The sequence below is a fragment of the Rosa chinensis genome, chromosome 6, assembly GCF_002994745.2.
Source record: "Rosa chinensis cultivar Old Blush chromosome 6, RchiOBHm-V2, whole genome shotgun sequence".
Taxonomy (NCBI): Eukaryota; Viridiplantae; Streptophyta; class Magnoliopsida; order Rosales; family Rosaceae; genus Rosa; species Rosa chinensis.
The window spans coordinates 67,884,068-67,906,077 of record NC_037093.1 but is presented as its reverse complement, the minus strand read 5'-3'; the positions used below and the strand labels follow the sequence as shown (position 1 = coordinate 67,906,077).

Here is a 22,010-nt window from a genome sequence, read left to right as displayed (position 1 = left end):
TACGCCGTAACGCACTCGACCACATCCATAAAGCCGAGTGTGAGCACGAAAATTATACAAAACGCATCTTATTATAATATTATCATATATTTCACGTCACTTTCAGTAGTTATCACATCTAAAATTCTAACATATCAGCACCACCTTTTCTCCCCTATAATTATTATTATTTTTTTTCAGGATTACTATTCAATTTTAAAAGTAAAAAAATTAATAATAGCGACTCGGGGCATAATAATAATTTAGATGTTCACGACAAAACGAGCTAAAAAGCTACGTCCCGCTGCGTCATTCTCTTCCCCTCTATTTTCAGCAACCCAAAAAAAAAAAAAAAAAAAAGGCGAGAAAGGAAGAGATCAGAGACAGAGAGAGAGAGAGAGAAAGCGAGAGAAGTAGAGAGAGAGAGTGGAAATTCCAATCCGTACGCGTCACGCTTGGAATGGAAGAAGAAGAAGGAAGAGGCTGCATTTGATTTTTCTCGATGAAGATTGTTCCCTAAATCCCACCGTGAGATTCACGCTTTTGGTTTTTCAGATCGACGCGCATGATAGATTTCTGATTTCTGCTTTTTTTTTCACGATTCGGCAATTTTTTCTCGCGATTATAAGAAATGAACGGCGGCGGAGAGGGGCTCGCGGCTCCGGCGACATCTGGAGCGGCGACGGCGACGGCGCCGCTGGACTGGAAGTTTTCTCAGGTTTTCGGAGAACGGACCGCCGGCGAGGAAGTTCAGGAAGGTACTCTTCTCGATTCTTTCCTTTCCTTTCGTTTTCGGTAGGAGTTAGGGATTTCACTGTTGCTTGTCATTCTCATTCTCAGTGATACTCGTTGAGATTTTCATTTGTTGGATGATTAGTTTTAATTTGATTTTAGGCGAGGTATTCATGTCAATTGTAATACTCGAATGAAATTAAGATGGATTAAAGTGAGGTTTAGCTAGTTTGATTATAGACGGAGGCACTTGAGCTGTAGTCTGCAGGGTTTATCATGTATATGGTTTAGTTAATGGCTGTTTGCTCTGTGGCTAATCTTCGATGAACATTTGGAGTTATCTATTTGTGTGTGGTGCATTTGATTGATAAGTACAGTGAGTATTTTAGTTGTAAAGGACCTCCTAGATTCATGATAAAGTAAACGGAAATGCATCTCTTTGAACCAATGGTTGCACCTGAATGGATAGGTTTTGAGTTTTAGGAAAAGAGAGTTTAGGTGTTTGAGGGAAGTGTGGTTTGCTTAAACTACACATACAAAAGAACTTACTTTGGTTAAACTCTTGACTGGTTTTGCAGTTGATATAATATCTGCTATAGAATTCGATAGAACTGGGGACCACCTTGCCACTGGAGATCGTGGAGGGAGGGTGGTGTTATTTGAAAGAACTGATGCCAAGGAGGTAAGTTAGTTGGCTCCATTTTTAAGGGAATGGGGGTGGATGAGTGCTTTCTTTATATTCATTTGCAACTGTTTTGATTTACTTCTTCTTCCATGGTATGAACTTTGGAATATAGAATGGTGCACATCGGAAAGATCTGGAAAGAATGGATTATTCCATGAGCAAGCATCCTGAGTTTCGATATAAAACTGAGTTCCAGAGTCATGAACCCGAGGTATCACTTTCTTTGTGCTTTGCTTGTGATTTCTGAACATTTTAAAATTAACTTGTGAAGATTTTGTCTTTGCCGGCTTCTGAATTTTACTTAACTTTGTATTTTCTTGGTCTTCTTGAAATTCAGTTTGATTATCTGAAGAGCTTGGAAATCGAGGAAAAAATCAACAAGATTCGATGGTGTCAGACAGCTAATGGCGCACTGTTTCTTCTCTCAACTAATGACAAAACCATCAAATTCTGGAAGGTAGCAAAGACCATTTCCATATGCAATGTTTTGATGATTTTCTTCCACATATTCCTAAAGTTACTTTTAAGGGCTTTAGTTGCATTGCCTTCTCAATTTATAGCTTGTTGAGAACGAAAGATGACAATTGCTCCTACCATTGCACTTCTATACCTCATTCTCTTCCTGAACTCTGTGTATGTGTGCGCGCGCGCAGAGTGTGGTGAAATATTTTTCATATCTTCATCTAGGTGGTACAACATTGAAATGTAATTCTTTTTGAATTGTTCTCATAATGGAAGAAACTTTCTAATCATACTCCAATGCTGAGCAGGTCCAAGAAAAGAAGGTAAAGAAATTATCTGAGATGAATGTGGATCAGTCTAAATCTTCTGGGAATGGTCCAGTTGTTGACAGTACGCCAGAAATTTCCAAACCATATCTGGCAAATGGAGTGTGTAAAGATAAACCCATCAGCTTTCCAAGCAATGATAGTTCAATTCCATCTGGGGGTTTCCCATCCCTGCGAATGCCTGTGGTAGTTGTACTCAACCTTATATGTTTATTTTCTGAAAGCATATGGTTTTAGTACAAAGAAATATAATGTTTAACTCTCTTTTTTTGCTTAAACAATCAGCACTTGCAATTGTTAATGTCTTGCGAAAGGATTTACTATTGTTCAGCTCTAACAGTTAAAATTTTTGTTGCATTCAGGTGACCAGTCCTGAGACAAGTCTTCTGGCTAGATGTCGAAGAGTCTATGCCCATGCTCATGACTATCATATTAATTCCATTTCAAATAATAGGTACGTTCTTTTTAGTTTTGAATTGTATGCCTCCACCTCTTCCTTAAATTTTGAAGCAATTTTGTATGTTCACTGTCTTAATGCTTGTACTTGAAGTTGCAATAACTTTAGTTTCTTGATCATGGAGGAGAACACTATACTTGTTGACCTTCCCCATTCTCCCAACAAAACAAAAGAAAAAGAAAAGGAAAAAAGATTTATTCACTGTTTTGAGTCTCATTTATTTCTTTTATACACTTTGGTATTGTTTCCTGGCTATTATCTTGCACGGTCTATATGCTATCCACTAACATATCTTTCTCTTTTGTCTTGTAGTGATGGCGAAACTTTTATATCAGCCGATGATCTGCGAATTAATCTATGGAACTTAGAGATTAGCAGTCAAAGTTTCAATATTGTTGATGTGAAACCTACAAACATGGAGGATCTAACTGGTAGAACCCCTAGCACTACGATCAGAATTTCTTGCTTTTCTGATTCACTTGTTTTATTTATTATTTTTGGCTTCTGTAAAGATTTTCATAACAAGGAATAAGTGGATCCTTGTCCAGAATTGGGTTAGCGTACATGAAACCTGGTCTTTCATTCTGTCATATCCTGGACAGTTTTCCACTCAGGAAACATGCTGTCTCATTGTTTCTACTTACTTATAATGCTTGAAGATTTTAATAAAGTAATTCTAAAACGAAGCCTTAGTTCTGATGTTTCTCTTTTGCTTGCTTGTTACCTTTCTCATTGATCTACATGTGTTAAATCTGTGCAGAGGTGATAACTTCAGCAGAATTCCACCCTACTCACTGTAACACATTGGCATACAGTAGCTCAAAAGGCTCAATTCGTCTTATTGATCTGCGGCAGTCAGCTTTATGTGACAATCATAGCAAATTGTGAGTTATCATTCCTTTTTCTCGCTTCCGCTCTTGTTAGTTATTCCTTTTAATTTTGCGTCTATCAAAGATAATTTAGCATGACATTCTTTACCAATTAGCGTTACTTCCTGATTTTAATTATTATTATTATTACTTTCTGTTCTAATTATGCTTCATAATGGAACAGGTTTGAAGAACAAGAAGCACCCGGTTCAAGATCTTTTTTCACTGAGATAATAGCCTCAATTTCAGATATTAAGTTTGCTAAGAATGGAAGACATATACTTAGCCGTGATTACATGACTCTTAAGGTTATTTCCATACCTCTTTAAGAAGTTTGGTTCTTAATTTGATATGTTAAGTTTCAGATATCCTCATTCTAGGAACAAAAACTACCAATGCTTGAAGAACTGTTTTATAACTCTCTTTGTCCCTCCCAAATTAGAACTTTTGTGTGTGTGTTTTTTTTTTCTCCAACAAACAAGAAAGGACGACAACCTTCTTGCAACTGCTCTTCATTTTTTTTTTCTTTTCAATTTTCTCAAATGCTAATATTAACCTTAAAATAAAATCAAATTGGCAAGCACGTAAGCGGGTGCCAATGCTAGGAGTGGTTTACACTGATGTGTAGTTTTGAATATCAATATTGTACTTGCCTTGTTTTTCGGCTTCATGTTTTCTTATTCTTTACCCCACCCCTGACTAGTTCTGCTCTCTCACTTTTTATTGTTTTGTTCATTTTCCGGGGTCTCAGCTGTGGGACATCAATATGGATTCTGGCCCAGTTGCGAGTTTCCAGGTTCATGAATATCTAAGACCTAAGGTGATGTATTCTTTCAAAATGCCTACTTAATTTAGATGACTTTAAGCAAAGATATTTCAATTTAAGTATAATAACATGACATGCAATTTATTTTAGTATGTTACCTTTCTCAGCTGTGTGATTTGTATGAAAACGATTCTATCTTTGATAAATTTGAGTGCTGTCTAAGTGGAGATGGAGTTCGAGTGGCAACAGGTTCTTACAGGTTACCATATGCATACTTCCTTGCTAATATATTCAATCTCTGACCTATATTGTGTATGGCTGAACTTGTGAATAATCATATTTTTGTGATTCCAGCAATCTGTTTCGAGTGTTTGGTTGTTCTGAAGGGAGCACAGAAGCAACGACATTGGAGGCCAGCAAAAACCCCATGAGGTATATTTAAAAGTGTATGTATTGCTTGATAGGCGTGCAATCTTATAACTGCATCATTATGAGTCTTAACAGACTATCTTGTTTGCTATTGTTTCTATTAACTGATGCTTAATTATTTCTCTTGGAATTCTAGGAGACAAGTCCAAACACCATCAAGGCCTGCTAGATCTTTGGGTAATCTTCCTCGTGTTCTGAGGCGTGGTATGTGTTTGCTTACATGTGATTTTTGTATATGTAGTTGAAAATCTGAAAATTTTGAGTGGTTGAGTTTAAAGACTACATCATTTTGTTTCAACTCAGTCTTAGATAAACTTCTCTTTTCTAGGCAGAGAATCTTACGTTTGAATAAGTTAGGTTTGATTTGATAGACTGCTTTATTGAGTTATTCCCTAGTTAGTTTGATTTAATGACGTTTGCTTCATTCAATGGTGTGATTACTCAAGTAAGTCGGCATGTAATTTGTATCAATATTTCATTGTCCATTTGACTAACCAGTGTATCTTTTCCTTTAAATTATTGAAGGTGCGGATAATTCTGGAGCTGATACAAATGGAAATGGTTTTGATTTCACCACAAAGTTGCTACATCTTGCATGGCATCCTACTGAGAATTCACTTGCATGTGCTGCTTCAAATAGCCTTTACATGTATTACGCGTAAAAATGGTATGGGAAGTTGTACTTATTGGCAAGCAAGGCTCTTCTGATTGCTATTGACAAAGGTTGACAAAGGCTGCTTTGCCTTCTTTCCCAGCTAGCGATGTGAAGCTGCATCCTTATAACCTCTGCAAACCATTACCTAACTGTGCGACATCAGGAAACCTTTCTGCTGATACAAATTTTTTCAACAAGAAGAAATTAGTCTCAAATTCAGGCGCGACATTGCTGTTTATGCTATATCATAAAGCGGATGGTTTGTCCAAATTATGTACCATTAGTGGAAGAGATGTGATATTAGCTCACCTGCCTACTGTGAAAGAGAACTGGGTTGTTATTGCTGCTACAGTGGAAAGCAGTCAGGTCCTATCCTGAAGCTGAGACAGTTGTGTTGCATCAATTCTCATTGATACCTGGGCCTCCAACCTTGTAATATTTGAATTAGAGTTAAAAAGGCTTGTGAAATTCATCCCCGATGTTTTTTCTTCTAACCATTCTTTCCCCTTTCGGAATCTGCTGATTTTCTAAGATCTTTAGCAAGTATTCGTACCTTTGGATTGAAGGCCCCCATGCAATTCTTTCAACAGTTTCACTTGGAACCACAATTTTGTGGGTCTCGATTCATCTGGTTTTCCGGTGTTTATTGTTTAGGTTATGTTTCTGCTGTACTCAACTGATCATCTCCATAAAAAGGAGGGTCATAATATTGAAGCATGTAGTACTAAACTATTAGACTACTATTGTTGAATTAGGTGCTTTGGCTTATGTAGATTGTGCTGAAAATAGTATGTGGCTAGGAACTGTAACAATTTTTTTCCCCTTACTATTTTATGAAGTACTATTTAGTAAATACGCTGGAATCCACGAATTAAACTGATCTTTGGTGTAGTTTTCTTAGTCGGTTAGGAAATGATTTCAAGATATGAGTGGTGTAGATGGTCTCAAAACCTAGACATGATTGGACACCTACCTGCCCCGAGATGAAATAAGAAGCTTTTATGCGCTACGGGTTGTGGCGATGGCAATGAACTTTCTTCTGATGGTCCTAATTTTGCCACATTCCTTGTGTAAAAGAGCCAGTGTAAAAGAGTAAGAGATCATAACAAGTAATTTCTATTGTAGTTGGTCTCACTAGGCACCTTCAAGGCTTCAATCCTATATGAGACTAGTTTGCCAAAAAAAAAAAAAAATCCTATATGAGATTATGAGCCACTTAATTATTATATAAGAAATTTACTTTAAAATTAGAAATTATTTTAAATTCGTTAGACATTTTTTTGGAGGGTAACGGAAGATTGATCCATTGATGGTAAATTATTCGATTCGTTAGACATTGATATCTAAACAATTAGACAAATCGATCTCACATATTTATCTAGGACAATTGAATTGATTAACAGAATTCAACCTACGTGTACTAAATTGAGCAGATGAAATTTCAAGTTTGATTTCTATTTTCAGACGATCAAAAAAGAAAAAGGAAAATGTAATTATAAAAATAGATAGGAAAACCAAGTAAACCGGTAACTCTCAGTTATTCCTAAATCCTACAATTTGCCATTTTACCCAGGCAGATGGAGAATTAGAGAAAAAGAGCCTCGGGCCATTAGAGCTTTTCTCCCTCAAAACCTCTCCTGCTTCTTCTTCTCTCTCAGTCTTAGGTTCTCAGCCATGGCTCTGCTGACTCGAGTCCCGCGCGTGCCTCTCCAGCTCGGCGCCCAGCGTGCCCTCTCCCTCCACACCACCACCCCTTCTCTCTACTCCTCCGCCACCTCCTCTCCGGCCACCTATGACCGCCCTCCTCCACCGGCCACGTCGTCCCCGGCCGGCCTCTCCAAGGCGGCGGAGTTCGTGATCTCCAAGGTCGACGATCTGATGAACTGGGCCCGGCGCGGCTCCATCTGGCCCATGACCTTCGGCCTCGCCTGCTGCGCCGTCGAGATGATGCACACCGGAGCTGCGCGCTACGATTTGGACCGCTTCGGAATCATTTTCCGGCCCAGCCCACGCCAGTCCGATTGCATGATCGTCGCCGGTACTCTCACCAATAAGATGGCCCCCGCTCTCCGCAAGTAAGTCTTCTCCTCCCTCCCTCAATTCCTATTCTTGTTTTAGGGTTTTGGATTCAATCCCAAATCTGTGTGTATGTGATTTGGAAAATTGGATTTTGTCTAGGTTGAGCTCAGTTTGATGATTGCCTCTGGTTTTCGAATCCAATTAAATGGGAATCGCAGTACCACTTACAGAGACCTACTTCGATTTGCTTTTTTTTTTTTGTGGATGACAAAGACTAGCTAGATTTTCAGGCCTGCGTTTTGATGATAGTTGAAGTCTATACTTTCCTTAATATTGGGAAGCTCTTAGCTCTTCCTCTTACTTGATATGAGCCAGTAAACATTGATCAATTGAGGGGAAGAATTTAAGATATATCTGATAGTCGACATTTTGGCCTCTTTGTCAAGTCAAAGGAAGTCTCTTGGTTTATCTTATTTTCTTTTTATTCAGTTTCTTCTTCATATTAGATTAATATGTTGAATGCTAGCTATGTAGCTTACTTGCGTTCCTGCCTCGTAATGGTAATGGTGCTTGTATAAGTTCAACTCAATTTGACTAAACAAGACTGGTTTCATAGGGTTTTGTGAATCCCACAAAGGGAAAACACTAGTCGACCCCTGATCTGCGAACCATGGGGTGTTGGCTGTAGTTAATATTAGTACATGATTGCAAACTCAAGCTTGTTTCGATGCCTGCCTGGAGGAGGTATTTTAATATTTCCACATCTGTTTCAAAGATTTGGGACTTAGAAGCTCTTGACCTTTCTAATCTTTGTGTTAAATAAACTACAGAAGGGTAACAAATTCAGGTTATCTCTTGTTCTGTTAAATATCTACCTTCGGCCTTGCCTTGCACATGCCTGCCTTTTGATGAGTATTTGCCTACATTTTGTTCCTTATGATTTTATTCTTGATGCTTCCTTATATGTTGATATTAGAACTTGCTCCAATCTCTGGCTCTTCACATGTTCAGTCTTTATGTTATGCACAAGTAAACAAGGGAATAGGGTTTTGATCTTCATACTGAAAATTCCTTGCAGGGTTTATGACCAAATGCCTGAGCCTAGATGGGTCATCTCTATGGGTAGCTGTGCAAATGGGGGTGGTTACTACCATTACTCGTATTCTGTTGTTAGGGGTTGTGACAGGATTGTCCCTGTTGATATCTACGTTCCGGGCTGTCCTCCCACTGCTGAGGCCTTACTCTATGGCCTTCTCCAGTTGCAGAAGAAGATCAACCGGCGCAAAGATTTCCTCCTTTGGTGGACCAAGTGAGGGCGTTCATCTTGCTTGTTGGGCAGCTTTGGTTATATCCTATCAAATAAAAAGTCATTCTGGGGTGGCTTGCCCTGGCTAAGCACCATGTAAAGGGAGACATTGCATTGGCATGTTATAAGTTCAGATCTCAGGATATCCTTTGTTGTGCTTTGCCCTTTTGTTCGGTTGCTTTGGAGCTATAATAGTAGCGACAGATTCTGTAAAAACTTCTTTCTGTTTCTAAACCTTGTTGCTTGAGCTGTCTGCCATTGTTCATCTACTTTGATTAATGAAAGCTGCTTTTAGTTTTTGCTTAACCTGGGATCAAGAAGCGTGGATTTTGTAAGCGGTTCCAATTTTAAGTTGCCGTGTATTGTTTTTTCTTCCAGACTCTTATTTTCAGTTTATCTCTAAAGATAATGTTGCGTTGTATATGTACGGGTGCAAGCAGTAACTTCTGCTGCTTAAAACTGTGTGTTTAAGTCTGTCACTCTCTAATCAGTTGTTCTTTGACCCGCTAAGTCTTAAAGGGCCAGCGCTCAAACAAATTTATGCTCGTTTTTTTTAATTTTTTAATTAATAGCAGATTTTGCGAACGAACCGAGTATGAAACATTGTGATTGAACTCTCAAATGTCAGAAGCATTTGGATGAAGATGGCATCAATGGTGCAGGAGGCTAGCGCTAGGAGTTGAGTTTGCTTTAGGAGTAAAAAGGAGGGTAGAACCAATGAAGAATGAACTAGGTTGAATTTTGAACCGGTGGAGTATAGTTATACTGTATTAGTGGCCGTTAATTGAAACTCCTTTTAGATGTTTGATAAATGAGTGTCCTGTTCTTAACTGTCTGAACTTTGAGATGACCATTGGAAGCAATGCTAATGTGAAAAGCTGTCGGTTTACGGTGTTACTTTTACTTGAAAAACTATATTGTTCACGTCTAGTGCTATTCAACTGTGCAAATCCACAAACAAGAAGCAATTCTATAACCTCTTTGTATAAAAATATATCAATTACAGGGTTAAGAAGAATTCACCATGACTGAACTTTTATACCACCCTGGCCTGTTCACAAGTAGCCATGAATTGTTGAAGCGACTAAAGCAGTTCAGCCCCAAAACTCCGAAAGTAGTACATTCAGGCCAGAAGGAATGAGAGAGCTTTTGGTGTGAAAGAGAAGCTTTGTTACAGAGATAAATGATAGAAGATAATTTGACTAGGAGATGGAAGACTCTTGCCTGTTTTTTGTAGATACCCTAAATAGGATTATAAGATTCAGGGTAGACTTAGTTAGACGATTTGTGAACATAAAAAGCACGGTTGTTTAAGTAAGCAACCTTGCAATTCTATTCTAAATATTCATTTGCTTCATTTACATATACACGCAGTAGGTGAGAGTATTCATTGGTGTTGTATACATGCAACGAAACAATGACGAGAGATGCATTACGATATCCCAACAACAATCTCATCCAACATATAAATACAATAAACAAAAACACCAAAAAAAGCAACTGGCAACACTTGATGTCCATATCTGCCATAAATCAAATTATTCCAATCGAAAGAGAGACGATTCAGGGGAAATAAAAAGCACAGCAAACCAGAAAACAAAAACTTGCAAGATCTAACCATAACAAATTGTCGTAACCGTACAAACCCAAACACAGAGTCCCATAAAACACTAACCTAACTAGCCTTACTACAGAAATACAATAAAACACAACCAAATGTTAAAACCCACTATCAACTCTGTGGGGAGGTTTTGGCGACTCCACTTTGCTGAGCAGTCTGTGAAGCAGGAGCACCAGCACCAGCACCAGCACCATCATATGCACCTCGAGTGTTTCCATTCGCTCCTTCAGCAGAATACGCAGGAGGAGGCTGTGTGTATCCTGCAGCACCATAAGATGTATTGTAGGGTGGCACCTGCCCATAACCTGGCTGACCAGATGGCGGTGCACCATAAGATGGGGGACCATAGCCTGCCTGAGCCGCTGTAGAACCATAACTGGATGGTGGAGCACGTGCACCAGAATCAGGCTGAGCATATCCAGAAGGTGGAGGCTGAGAATGGGGATAGCCTGGATGCACAGCTGGTGGTTGACCATATCCTCCAGGAGTGGTGGGTGACTGAGCAGGAGGCTTTTGCGCTTGAGGTGCTCCATATCCGGGTCCATATGCAGATTGAGCAGGTGGTTGAGTCCCATAACCAGTTTGAGAAGTTGGGGGCATTCCATAACCTGGCTGAGTAGACACTTGGGGCGGATAACTTGCGGGGTTCGGGCTAGGCTGTTGAGTGGCACTGTATGCTTGCTGGCCCCCTGGAGCAGGCTGCACAGGAGGTGCTTGGGTTGATTCCCCCTGAGATCCATAAGAGGAAGTATGGGTATCTGGAGCTGGGTTGCTCACATTACCATAGTTGGCTGCAGGATAACCATGTTGATCGTATGCAGGTGGCTGGCCATACCCAGATTGAGGTGGTGCCTGATATCCACCATAGCCATCTTGAGGATAACCTTGTCCTTGCTGATTATAGCCTGAAATAGGCGGCTGGCCATAATTGTAACTGGCATTATCCGCTGGTGCAGCAGGACCACCAGGGTTTTGCTGTTGGTATGAGGGTTGTTGGGAATAGTAATCATAACCACCTGCCTGGGAGGTCTGCTGAGTTGGTGCAACAGCTGACTGATCCCAATTGGTGGGATATCCACCAGATGCCGGTTGAGGAGGATAACCAGGATAAGAAGGCTGAGATGCATTATACTGAGGTGTTGTGCCAGAATATGCTCCGGACTGTCCATATCCATAACCTGGTTGTTGCATTGGAGGACCACTAGGAGCCCAGCCAGTGGGAGGACGTGCTTGATAACCCTGCTGTGAATATCCTCCAGCCATTGCTGGATTTCTAACACGGTTCTGCAAGAAAATTAATCTCACAAATAACCATGGCGAACTTTCCATGATGCTGGATATGGAGGAATACAAAAAAGCAAAGGATGTACAGGAGCAAACATTGGAAAGAATAATACAGAAAATTTCTAAGAATGAATAGAACACATAAAAAGTAAAAACAGAAAAAAGCAAATATATCCATACAGTGATTAGCAGGTTTCACATTGCATTAGGAAGAGGTGTAAACGCCTACATACCGTACTGATGGTTGTATTAATTGAGTTACTCCAGCAGAAGCACCCTCTCCCTATTTGAAGCGAATGGGTACAGAAAAACACAATACTATAGAAGTTTTCACAAAAGCAAACAAGCATACAGACCCTAATTTCATAGGCAGCGTGCAAAGTGCATACAAGAAATTAGCTTACTGATGCTGTAGATACCTACATTCCGTACTGGTGATTGTATTAATTGAGTTTCTCCAGAAGAAGCCCACACTATATTGAAGCAAAAGGGTACAGAACACAATACTACAGAAGCTTTTTAAAAAGCAGGATAAACATACAGAACCTAAGAGTTTTTACAACGTAACAGCCATGGCAATGTATTACACCCTAAATCACTAAGAAACAGTGAACTAAGTCAATACAAAGGGAACATAATATGTATACTTTAGTAGATCTAGAAAACCCTGACATAAGGTTAAAAACCAACTATTTGAAAAGAAATCGAGAGAAAAAAGAGTAACGAAATCCCTCATAAATTAGAGCCAGCAGTGAAGTCAATTGAATATAATCACAACTGAACAATTTCAAAAGAAAAAAGTAGTCCAAAGAGTTTTGCAACAATCAAATGTAGAGCTTTTAAAGCCAGTACACAGAAACAGTAGAATCACTTCAAAATAATATTAAAAAAATCCAAATAATTGATACAAGCTTCAACATAAGTGAAGCATTGCACTAAAATCTAAGTATTCAATAGAGAACTACAGTAACACAGTCTCATTGAATTAAAACAGAATTTGTGTACGTAATTATAACACAATGACTCAAATGTTTCTATAGTTATTAGCCTTCAATACTATCAACAGAAAGCTTCTCTCTGCATTATCATTACTAAATACCAGAAAATGGGATTTAGAACCATACCAGAGTGATGCTGAGGGAACACCAACATAAAGGATTCCATGTTGGTGTCACCAATGGTCCAATACAATCTAACCCTACAATAGTCCCAATAAGAATATCAGTCATATGGTACAAGAGTAATAAGCATATTTGATGGTAGAACAAGCTGCTATCCCAATAATATCTGCTCACTGAACAACCAACAATTCTATGTTTAACATCACTGGAATTGAGGAACTCGATATGACTGAATAACCTAGGAACCATAGAGAACACCTCCCCCCACAGGCTAAATTTTCAATGAGCAATAGCTTATGATAGTTCGAACTGCTAATACTAAACACTGTCCAGATCTTAAAGTCAAGTTAACCACTATCTGCATCCATAAAAACTAATTGCAGATATATAAAATATCTATTCGAATGACAATGCAAAAGACCCTGCAGTTTCTGCATATATATTTAGAGCTTCATCCAGATAAGATCCAAATAGGTTTCCGGCAGTGATTACCATGCCGATGAGTTCCTCAACTGAAACTAAAAACCAGTATATGATTCAATAATGCAGCCCGCTCCTTCCAGTGTCAACACGTTAGACTAGAACTCTCGGCCATATACACTGTGCAACAAAATTGGCGAAAAACAGAACTTCTGGATCACACGCAGAGGCCTTTAGGGCTATGAACTTGTCCGTTCCTTCATAACCACATAACACTCGACTCCAGAAGGAATTCAACATAATGTTGTCCATCAACAAAGCAAAAGGAGAACTGTAGCTCAAGTGGAACTAATAACCACAGCTTTCATTATTCAAAACAGTGAAAGCACAAGGGAGCAGAAAACTCTGCTAGACTATGACATACAAGATTTTCTATGTTTGGAAAAGAAATCACATCATAAGAAATCCAATTAATGGATACACATTCCATGCATAGTATAAAAGATAAATAGAAAATAACCAAAAAAAAAAAGGAAACTACAGCAACCAAATATGAATGCACCATCAAAAGACAAAGGAAATCCAAAAGCAAGTTGCCAATTATATATATGAATTTAAAAAAAAAAAAAAAAACTTATGGCATGAAATAACATCTACTTTAGGAAAGACATCTACAATTCTAATTTAGCTTCTTCAGACTACCACAAAAATCAAAGCACATAGGACCCAAATTTGCATATAAATACCAACTAGACATACCTCACTAATAACTTCATTCACCAACTGTTTGGCAGCTTCAATTTGTTCACTAGTTCCATCAATCTGTACTGTCCTTTCAGTTGAGTTGTCACCGGGGGGAAGATGCAAAGGAATCACCTGCATGGAACAGGACATTCAAATTACAAAACCATTTGAGTTATTTAATGTCACCACAAATAGGAACATATAGGAAAGTTGAGCCAAAATTCAAACAAACCTGTATACGAGCAGCAGTACTAGCTTGCATATTTTTAATAGTTTCCCCTCGTTTACCAATTACAAGACCAACCTGAAAATTACAGAGTCACAAACTGTCGAAAAACCAAATCACTACAAAACATTGATGAATGCAGAAAAACTCATCTACCTTGTTGTTAGGAATTTTCATTACAAATGTTTCAGCTCCAGCTTGTCCAGTTAATCTTCGAGAAACTATGGCAGGACCGCCTGATTCAGCCTGGTATAAACATACATTCATAAGTACCAAGTTTAGTTAGACTGAAAAACCTTTGATGACAAACTAGAACTTGAAATATAGCATTGTCTGGTGATAATTTCCAATTTCTGGATCAGAATCTCCAATATATCACAACTAGTACAGATACAGATACCAACATTCATATTACTCCAAACTTTAGTTGCTGAAAAGCATTGCAGGATATTACCTCAGCAAGAACTTCATTTATCAAATGCTCAGCTTTTGCAATTTGTTCTGGAGTTCCCATGATCTCCACCTCCCTAGTTGGGCAATTAAGGTCGGCATCTGCATCTCGGGTAACTTGAATCTTAGCTCCTCCAGACTGAGCCTGAAGATACTTAATAGTCTCACCCAGTTTACCAATAATAACACCGACCCTGCCATTTGGAACATCAATCTTTTTGCTCCCTCCTTGGAACCCATACGAAACTGGGATCGACGATGGAGCTGAGTAAGGCTTGGCATCTGTATCGGAATCAAATTCACCAAGTTACAATCAAAACTCTTGTATTTGATACCATATCGAAAGAATTAACATGAATAGACACAAATAGCATCCAGCAAAGAACCTTTAACTAACCTAACCGTGTGCCACAACCAACTACAAAACTAGTAGCTCAGATCGAGTATTAACCAATAAATTGCAATAAAAAACAGAAGAATTGAAGAGAGAAAGACGAACCAGAAGGAATAGAGCTGAAGCCCTTGTCACCGGAATCGAAGCCACCGCCATTATCAACTCTAGGGCGCTTAGATTCCAGGCCGCCGCCAGCGGCAGCAACGCCGCTACTGGCGTTGTTGAACAATCGAGCAGCAATCTCCTGAGCGCGCTGCTTGGCGAGCTGGATGTCGTCGACGGGCGGAGGAACGCTGCTGTAGGACGTGGGGACAGAGTCGGGCGATGAGGAGGCGATGATGGGGGCTGAGAAGCCGGTGACCCTGCGGGTAGTAGGCTCCTCATATTTTCGCTTATTGCTGCCGGAATCGGGCCCGGAGGAGTATTGTGCTTCGTCGGCCATCGTCGTTGCTCAAACCCTAGAAAAGCAGGAGAATAGAGGTAGAGAATGAGTGAGGGAAGCTAGCCACGGCTGGGGTGGGCTTTTTATACCACATTTTTGTGTTTGCACGTGCGAATATAACGGGGAAGCGTGCTTCATTTTCTTTTTTTTTTCTTTTTCTTTTTGAGCAAATTATCGATCTTTAAAAATCTGGAAGCCGCTTGGAAGAGATGAAGCGTGCATGTGACAACTAAATCTGTCGATAAATAGAATTTAGAGCCAATCAACCTATTAGTTTACCAATTAGTAAAACTTAGTCAGTTAATTTGAGACGATTCCTGATTTTTTTTTTACTTATACGCCAACTAGTAAAAGTCCACTATAGTGGACATTATGGACTCACCAAAGAAAAAAAAAAAAAAACATAACTAGAGTGAAAATCGAAAATTTCACGATAAATTATATTCAATTTATTATATTATAAGAATTGAAAATATGCAACTAATGCAAGAATTAATGAATCTTCGACTCTTCTCTAACCCTTGCCGTCACGGCTTTGGATCCAACATCGGCGCAATGCACCGATTTGAATTCTAGGAGATGATTATATATAACTATATAGCGAGATTATAAATAGTGATTATAGGTGGGAAATTAAAAATTTATCTTCTAGATCACCATGGAATGTGTTTTAGTACTATGAAACTTGGTACTTTTGAATCAATTCAGTTTGGCCAGTTATAGGTTATAACTATTAACTAAGCCTATTCTTGATCTAATTTCCAACAAACCATCCGGCACTTTTTTTTTTCCCCTTTCATTCCTCATAACTAGCTTGTTCTCTCCCTCCTTACAAAAACACGGCCTTCTCTGCTTCTTCAGTTGAATAAGGTTTAAAATCGATCACTTAAAAGTCATTTGAATATATACTCACTATATATATGTTATCTAGAATGTTTGAATATATATTCACAATATAGTGACTTTATATACTGTTTTTCACTCTTCTTACTTGGTCAAGACTCGGAGCTTTATTTTCAAAAACAAAGAAAAACTCAGAAGAGCTTCGGATGGAGAGGGATTGTTTGATTCCAGTCTTCTTCAAACATTTCTCAATTTGTTTATTGATAACTTGAATGAAAATTACAATCTAAGATGTGCCTTATATAGGGGGGGGGGAATTCTATGGTGCCTGCAAATATGTGATACACTTATTTACAAATCTAACAACAATTTTGTTGCCATTGTGGTAAATAGAGTTAATTTTTTGGGTAATTTTAGTTCTATTAGAGGTAATTATTCCACCTACGATATTTTTACAAGTTTATAAACAAGTTGTTGTTGATGTGATAACTTAGTTCAATTATATGTAAATGTGATAACTTTGTTGTCAATGTTGTAAATTTTGTTAAACTAAATTGTAATTTTGGTTCAATTAGATCTAAAATGAGTTTATGATAAACATCCAAGTACTATAGGCAACCCCTATATAGGGCACATAGCATAAACCTAATTCTATAAAACAAAAAGAACAATTTATTGTAGACTAAAACTAGGAAACCTAATTAAACCTCATTAAATAAAAATCGAAAATAGAATCCTAGATACTAAAGAATATTACGCAAATATGTATTTGGAATCCCAACTAAGATTTTGCTCAAGAATCTTGATATATTCCAAAAGAGTAATTTATGATTAATTTCATCATTAAGAAGCCTATTTGAATACCAATTTCTAATATTCAAATAATTCTTCTTAATGTGAAGACGCTTTTTTCTTTTCTAGATTATTTGTTGAAATTGGCTAAAATCTTGTCCTACATCAAGAAACCTCCCTAATATTTTTTATTATTATTGATAACTTGAATGAAAATTATAATCTAAGTGATGCCTTATATAAGGCACATAGAATAAATCTAATACAACTAGAAACAAAAAAAAAAAAATTATTATAGACTAAAACTAGAAAACCTAATTAAACCTCATTAAATAAAAAATCGGAAATGAAATCCTAGATACTAAAGAATATTATGCAAATATATATTTGGAATCCCAACTAAGATTTTGCTCGAGCATCCCGATATATCCAAAAGAATAATTTATGATTAATGAACCATCATCAAACCCTAGCCGCTAGACGCGAGAGAGAGAGGGAAAAAACCCTAGTTAGAAAACTTCACAGTTTTGACGGCATGGAGGAGGTGGATGAGATGGCCGTCCGACTGGCTGCCTCTCTTGGACTGGCAGATGTGCGTAGGCCGGTGGATCTGCGGCCGGCTCGTGGCGAAGGTTTGCGGCGTTCGCAGACGTATCTGGTGGGGAAGCTGCTGACGGCTAGGGCTTTTAACAAAAGATCGTTCATGGGCATGTTCCGTCGTGCATGGAGATTGAATGGACGGTACACTACTCAGGAACATGGAGACCGATTTCTGTTCACCTTGACGGATCCAACTGACCGCAACCGGATTCTTCGCGGTGGTCCTTGGGGTTTTGACAGAGCTCCGGTTGTCCTGGCACCTTATGATGGAGTGGGAGCGATTAAGGATGTCCCGCTCTCCACCATAGCCTTCTGGATCAAGGTACGTGGGCTGCCACCGGACTTTCATACCGATCGGTGCTTGAGGAGAATTGGCAGTGCTTTGGGGCGGTTTCTGCAGAAAGATATAACAGAGTTTGGAGAGGGAAGGATTCGGATCCGGGTTGAGATGGATCTTCTGCAGCCTGTGATTTTCCGTCGTTGCTTCACGGTGGATGATGGGGTTGATGTAGATCTCGATTTCTTCTTCGAAAATCTCTATGGAAGATGTCAAGATTGTGGTTTGCTTACTCATGTGGGTTTACCATGTGCTGGGCCGCCCTTGCCGGCGGAGGTCAGGAGTGAACAGTCGCCGGTACGACGAAATCTTGAGAGGGTGTTGAGCCGTATGGATGTGTCTCCTCATGTGGGATCAATGGTGTTCGGAGCACAGCTGAGTCCACAGGTTGGACTCGAGAGGTTTCTGCCAATAGCTAAACCAAAAGGGAGGAAGGAAATCAAGCGCAAGATCGTTACCGATGGTGGTGCGGGCAGTTCTGTAGTCAAAGAGGCACCTGTGCCTGAGCTAGTGGAGACGGGTAATGACCCAGTTTCGGGTGGTCCACGGCAGGAGCCGATTGGCAGTGGTAGTTCTGTGGAGAAGGAGATGATGGAGGCCGCTCCGAGTTGTGGTATGCGTCGGAAATGTGTGGATGAAGAGGATAGCTCTAAGCTCCGCCTAAGTCTAGCAGTAGGTCGGACCAATTTGGATGTTATGACAATGGGATTGTGTCCTGTGAAACCTATGCAGGAAGTATACAAAAAAAGGCCGGGAAGGCCAAAGGGGGCAAAGAATAAGACAAGGGAGCTTAAGGTCGTGCATGCTTCCCCTATGAAAAAGTCACCGGCAAAAAAGGTCAAGACTCCTAGGAAAGCGGAGAAATTGGTGAATGGTTTACCGGAATTCACCGTGTTGGAAGCAGTTCATGGTTCCGACCCATCAAAGGGTAAGGAGCCAATAGTTGTTTGATAGGTTGATCCTAGTTTCTATTGTCTATACTAGTAGAGATACCTCTATGAGTCTTGTGGAAGTACTTAGTTGTTAGCGTACCACAATTGCGTGCTCGGCGTGTGTGACTAGGTAGAATAGATTGCCTGCAAGGCGAGGTGTTGGTATTTGGTATAGGCTACTCAGAGCATAAGTGTCTTATTGGAGTAGTCTTTGTACTATTTCTTAATCTATGAACGGAGCATACTATTGGTATGTCTCAATTTGATCAAAAAAAAAAAAAAATTTATGATTAATTCCATAATTAAGAAGCCTATTTAAATATCAATTTTCAATATTCAAATTATTCTTCTTAATGTGAATACGCTTTTTTCTTTTTGAGATTCTTTGTTGAAAATTTGAAATTAACTAAAATCTCTTCCTACATCATATAGTCAATAAATTCCTATATATATAGTGACTATATAGTCACAATAGGGGTTGTTTGTTCCATCCATAAATTAAGAATCTCTTTATGTCTCTTCTTTGGTTATATTGTGACTATATATATGTTATTGAGATATGTTTGAAGAAGACTGGAATCAAACAGCCCCTCTCCGTCCGAAGCACTTCTGAGTTTTTCTTTGTTTTTGAAAATAAAGCTTTGAGTTTTGACCAAGTAAGAAGAGTGAAAAGCGGTATATAAAGTCGAAAAGTAGGTAGATATATGCAGAAAATAAATAGACATAATACTTGCCTTCCATTCACGCCTCCATTTTGTTTAGGAAACTCAATCACCGAACGCATGCATATGCCTCTGTGCTTCGGGAGAAGATTTTGGAACAACACCACCATCAAGTATTTTTGACGGTAAGCAGGGGCTGGAGCTTTTCTGCATATTCATGTTGCTCTTGTAATTGGTAAACGAGGGGATTTTTTTTTTTTTTTAAAATGCAAGCTAGCTAGTGCATAAGCTGATACCTTAAGCTGTTGTTAGGTTTAGCAGTTTGAACTATCATAAACTGTTCCTCATTGAAGGAGGAACAGTTTATGATAGTTCAAACTGCTAAACCAATGTTGACAGGAGGTTTGAAGGATGAGAAGGATCTGCTAAACCTAATGTTTAATATAATTGGAGTTGAGGAACTTTGTATGTCACAATAACCTAGGACCCATATCCAACACCAACAACAGGAGGTTTGAAGGATGAGAAGGATCTTCTCCGATTGGTGCCCAGAGTTTTTTTTTTTTTTTTGGGTAAACTGTGGGCAGAAGAATGAAAGAAAAAAATGGAAAGTCATGACTGGGCTTAGAGTCGAGTCGCCGGAAGAATGGGTGCATGTTTATTGCCCCATTAATATGTTTATTGGAGAGCAGTAATATTATTATTGGGGAGCAGTAATTTGACTATTGAGAGTAATAATATGATTACTGGGAGGCAGTAATATGATTATTGGGAGACAATAATATGATTATTGGGAGGTAATAATATGGTTATTGGGGGGCAATAATATGATTATTGGGTATTATTAGGGGGCAATAAATTCAGACGCCGAAATCCGATCATTAGTCCGGTCACCGGATTCGGGATTCTGATGAACGGTCCCCGGTTGCCTGATTCAGGTCACCGGAGTCGGCGGCCGGCCATTGGTCACCGGAGTCCGGCAAGGTCTCCGATGACTTCTCCCTCTAAGTGAGAAAGAAGGAGAGGGCAAAAAAGTCCCAAAAATAAATAAAAAAGAATTAATTGGGTATTAGGGAAATAATCTCTTAGAGTGTTTGGGTAAGTGGGCAATCTTTTAGAGTGTTTGGGTAAGTGAACAATTTTTATCCTAAAATTGTGTAAATGGTTATTATTCCTTTTTTTTAGGATGTTTCTATTTGAACTTAGCTAATTTCTAAGAATACTCAACCCTAGACTTTTTATATGATACTTTCCAATTTTACCCTAACTTAAAATATTAAAATATATTTATATCAACGTAAACTCTTTCCTCATGGCCACAACTCGCTGGTGACCATCACCAGCAGCTGTTACCTTCTTTCTCTGAATACTACCCAAATTGAATATTCAAGTACTAATTTGTTTTCAGCCTTCAATTAAGTGAGACAACATGAGAGATTGAGCAACAAATGATTTTCATATGATAATTTCTGGGTATATTATACAGAGGATTGTGGTTATATACTTGCAAATAATTGCTAAAAGGAGATGCTATATATCGTCGTCTCCAAACTGAATATTAGGCTTGATGTCTTGTGAAATGTTTTTACATTATTCTAGTATTGATTACCAAAATTTAATATTCCGAAACCCAATAATTAAATCCATAGATACAAGACGATATTAGAAAGCAGGGGCCAAATACAAATCAGCAAAATCGTAGTTCGAGAACGAAGAGTGAGTTGCCATCAGCAACTGTCTATAGCGAAGAGTGGGAATATATAGACAAATATTTTTAATTAATAAACTTAGGGTAAAATTGGAAAATTCAAATCTGCTGGGTTCACTTATAAATTTACTGGGTACATTTAGTTTGACATTTTTTTATTGAACTTTGATTTTAGTACAGTGCCTCAATTATTTGGAATTTTGGATCAATTATTTGGAATTTTGGATCTTCCTGTTCGTGTGTATTGGGCATTAAATGCTCTATATATTTTCTATTTAATTATTAAATCCATACCAGTTACTGGCTTACTGCGGCACCCCGCCCCAATTACTACTGAAACGGAATCAAAGTCTGCATGTGTCATGCAAAGAACTTGTCCAAAAATTAATATTCCATTATTACTTTGCTAATTAAGATGCATGCAATAATATTCTCATAATTAATTTATTACTTAACTCTGGAACACAACCCTCTAATTAACTAACAAGAACAGGATCAGACGGTCAAGATTACGTGGGATCGCTAAATTTTACTCAATCGCCATCTTTGAATTATAGTGGTGTTGTTTACTTACTGGCTCGATCATTTTCAAAGTCTCGCTTGGAGATCTGGGTAAATGGTTGATGGTCATGTGCATCTCAGTCCATGCACGCCATAACGAAAAAGATCAAGAATTAAGAACTTGAAAGCTAAGGGATGTTAGACATCAATATTAATGTATATATTGACATACTTGTAAGACGTATTTG

General features: G+C 38.7%; 3 protein-coding genes across 6 annotated transcripts; 2 read left to right on the top strand and 1 right to left on the bottom strand.

Moving 5' to 3' along the window:
- Positions 1-291: 291 nt before the first annotated feature.
- On the top strand, positions 292-6,114 carry LOC112169516 (serine/threonine protein phosphatase 2A 55 kDa regulatory subunit B beta isoform). Of its 4 annotated transcripts, XM_024306554.2 has the most exons (15): positions 293-737; positions 1,290-1,393; positions 1,509-1,607; positions 1,734-1,853; positions 2,167-2,373; positions 2,547-2,638; positions 2,954-3,072; positions 3,402-3,525; positions 3,695-3,818; positions 4,262-4,330; positions 4,444-4,535; positions 4,631-4,708; positions 4,842-4,909; positions 5,231-5,372; positions 5,461-6,114. In XM_024306554.2, the coding sequence occupies exons 1-14, from the start codon at positions 611-613 to the stop codon at positions 5,365-5,367; spliced, it is 1,560 nt and encodes a 519-aa protein (XP_024162322.1). In that variant the 5' UTR covers positions 293-610; the 3' UTR covers positions 5,368-5,372; positions 5,461-6,114. The 4 variants fall into 4 exon arrangements, 3 of the variants coding, with proteins under 3 accessions (XP_024162324.1, XP_024162322.1, XP_024162321.1); XR_005801809.1 differs by lacking the exon at positions 5,461-6,114 and having other exon boundaries at positions 292-737; positions 4,444-4,525; positions 5,231-5,304; XM_024306556.2 differs by having other exon boundaries at positions 292-737; positions 2,167-2,370; positions 5,231-6,114.
- Positions 6,115-6,923: 809 nt separating this feature from the next.
- On the top strand, positions 6,924-9,081 carry LOC112169517 (NADH dehydrogenase [ubiquinone] iron-sulfur protein 7, mitochondrial). The gene is made up of 2 exons (XM_024306557.2): positions 6,924-7,435; positions 8,458-9,081. The coding sequence occupies exons 1-2, from the start codon at positions 7,035-7,037 to the stop codon at positions 8,690-8,692; spliced, it is 636 nt and encodes a 211-aa protein (XP_024162325.1). The 5' UTR covers positions 6,924-7,034; the 3' UTR covers positions 8,693-9,081.
- A 1,096-nt stretch (positions 9,082-10,177) lies between these two features.
- On the bottom strand, positions 10,178-15,453 carry LOC112169515 (far upstream element-binding protein 1). Its single transcript, XM_024306551.2, has 6 exons — positions 15,051-15,453; positions 14,556-14,833; positions 14,258-14,347; positions 14,108-14,179; positions 13,891-14,007; positions 10,178-11,590 (listed from the first exon to the last, which is right to left on the bottom strand). The coding sequence occupies exons 1-6, from the start codon at positions 15,385-15,387 to the stop codon at positions 10,418-10,420; spliced, it is 2,067 nt and encodes a 688-aa protein (XP_024162319.1). The 5' UTR covers positions 15,388-15,453; the 3' UTR covers positions 10,178-10,417.
- Positions 15,454-22,010: the final 6,557 nt, after the last annotated feature.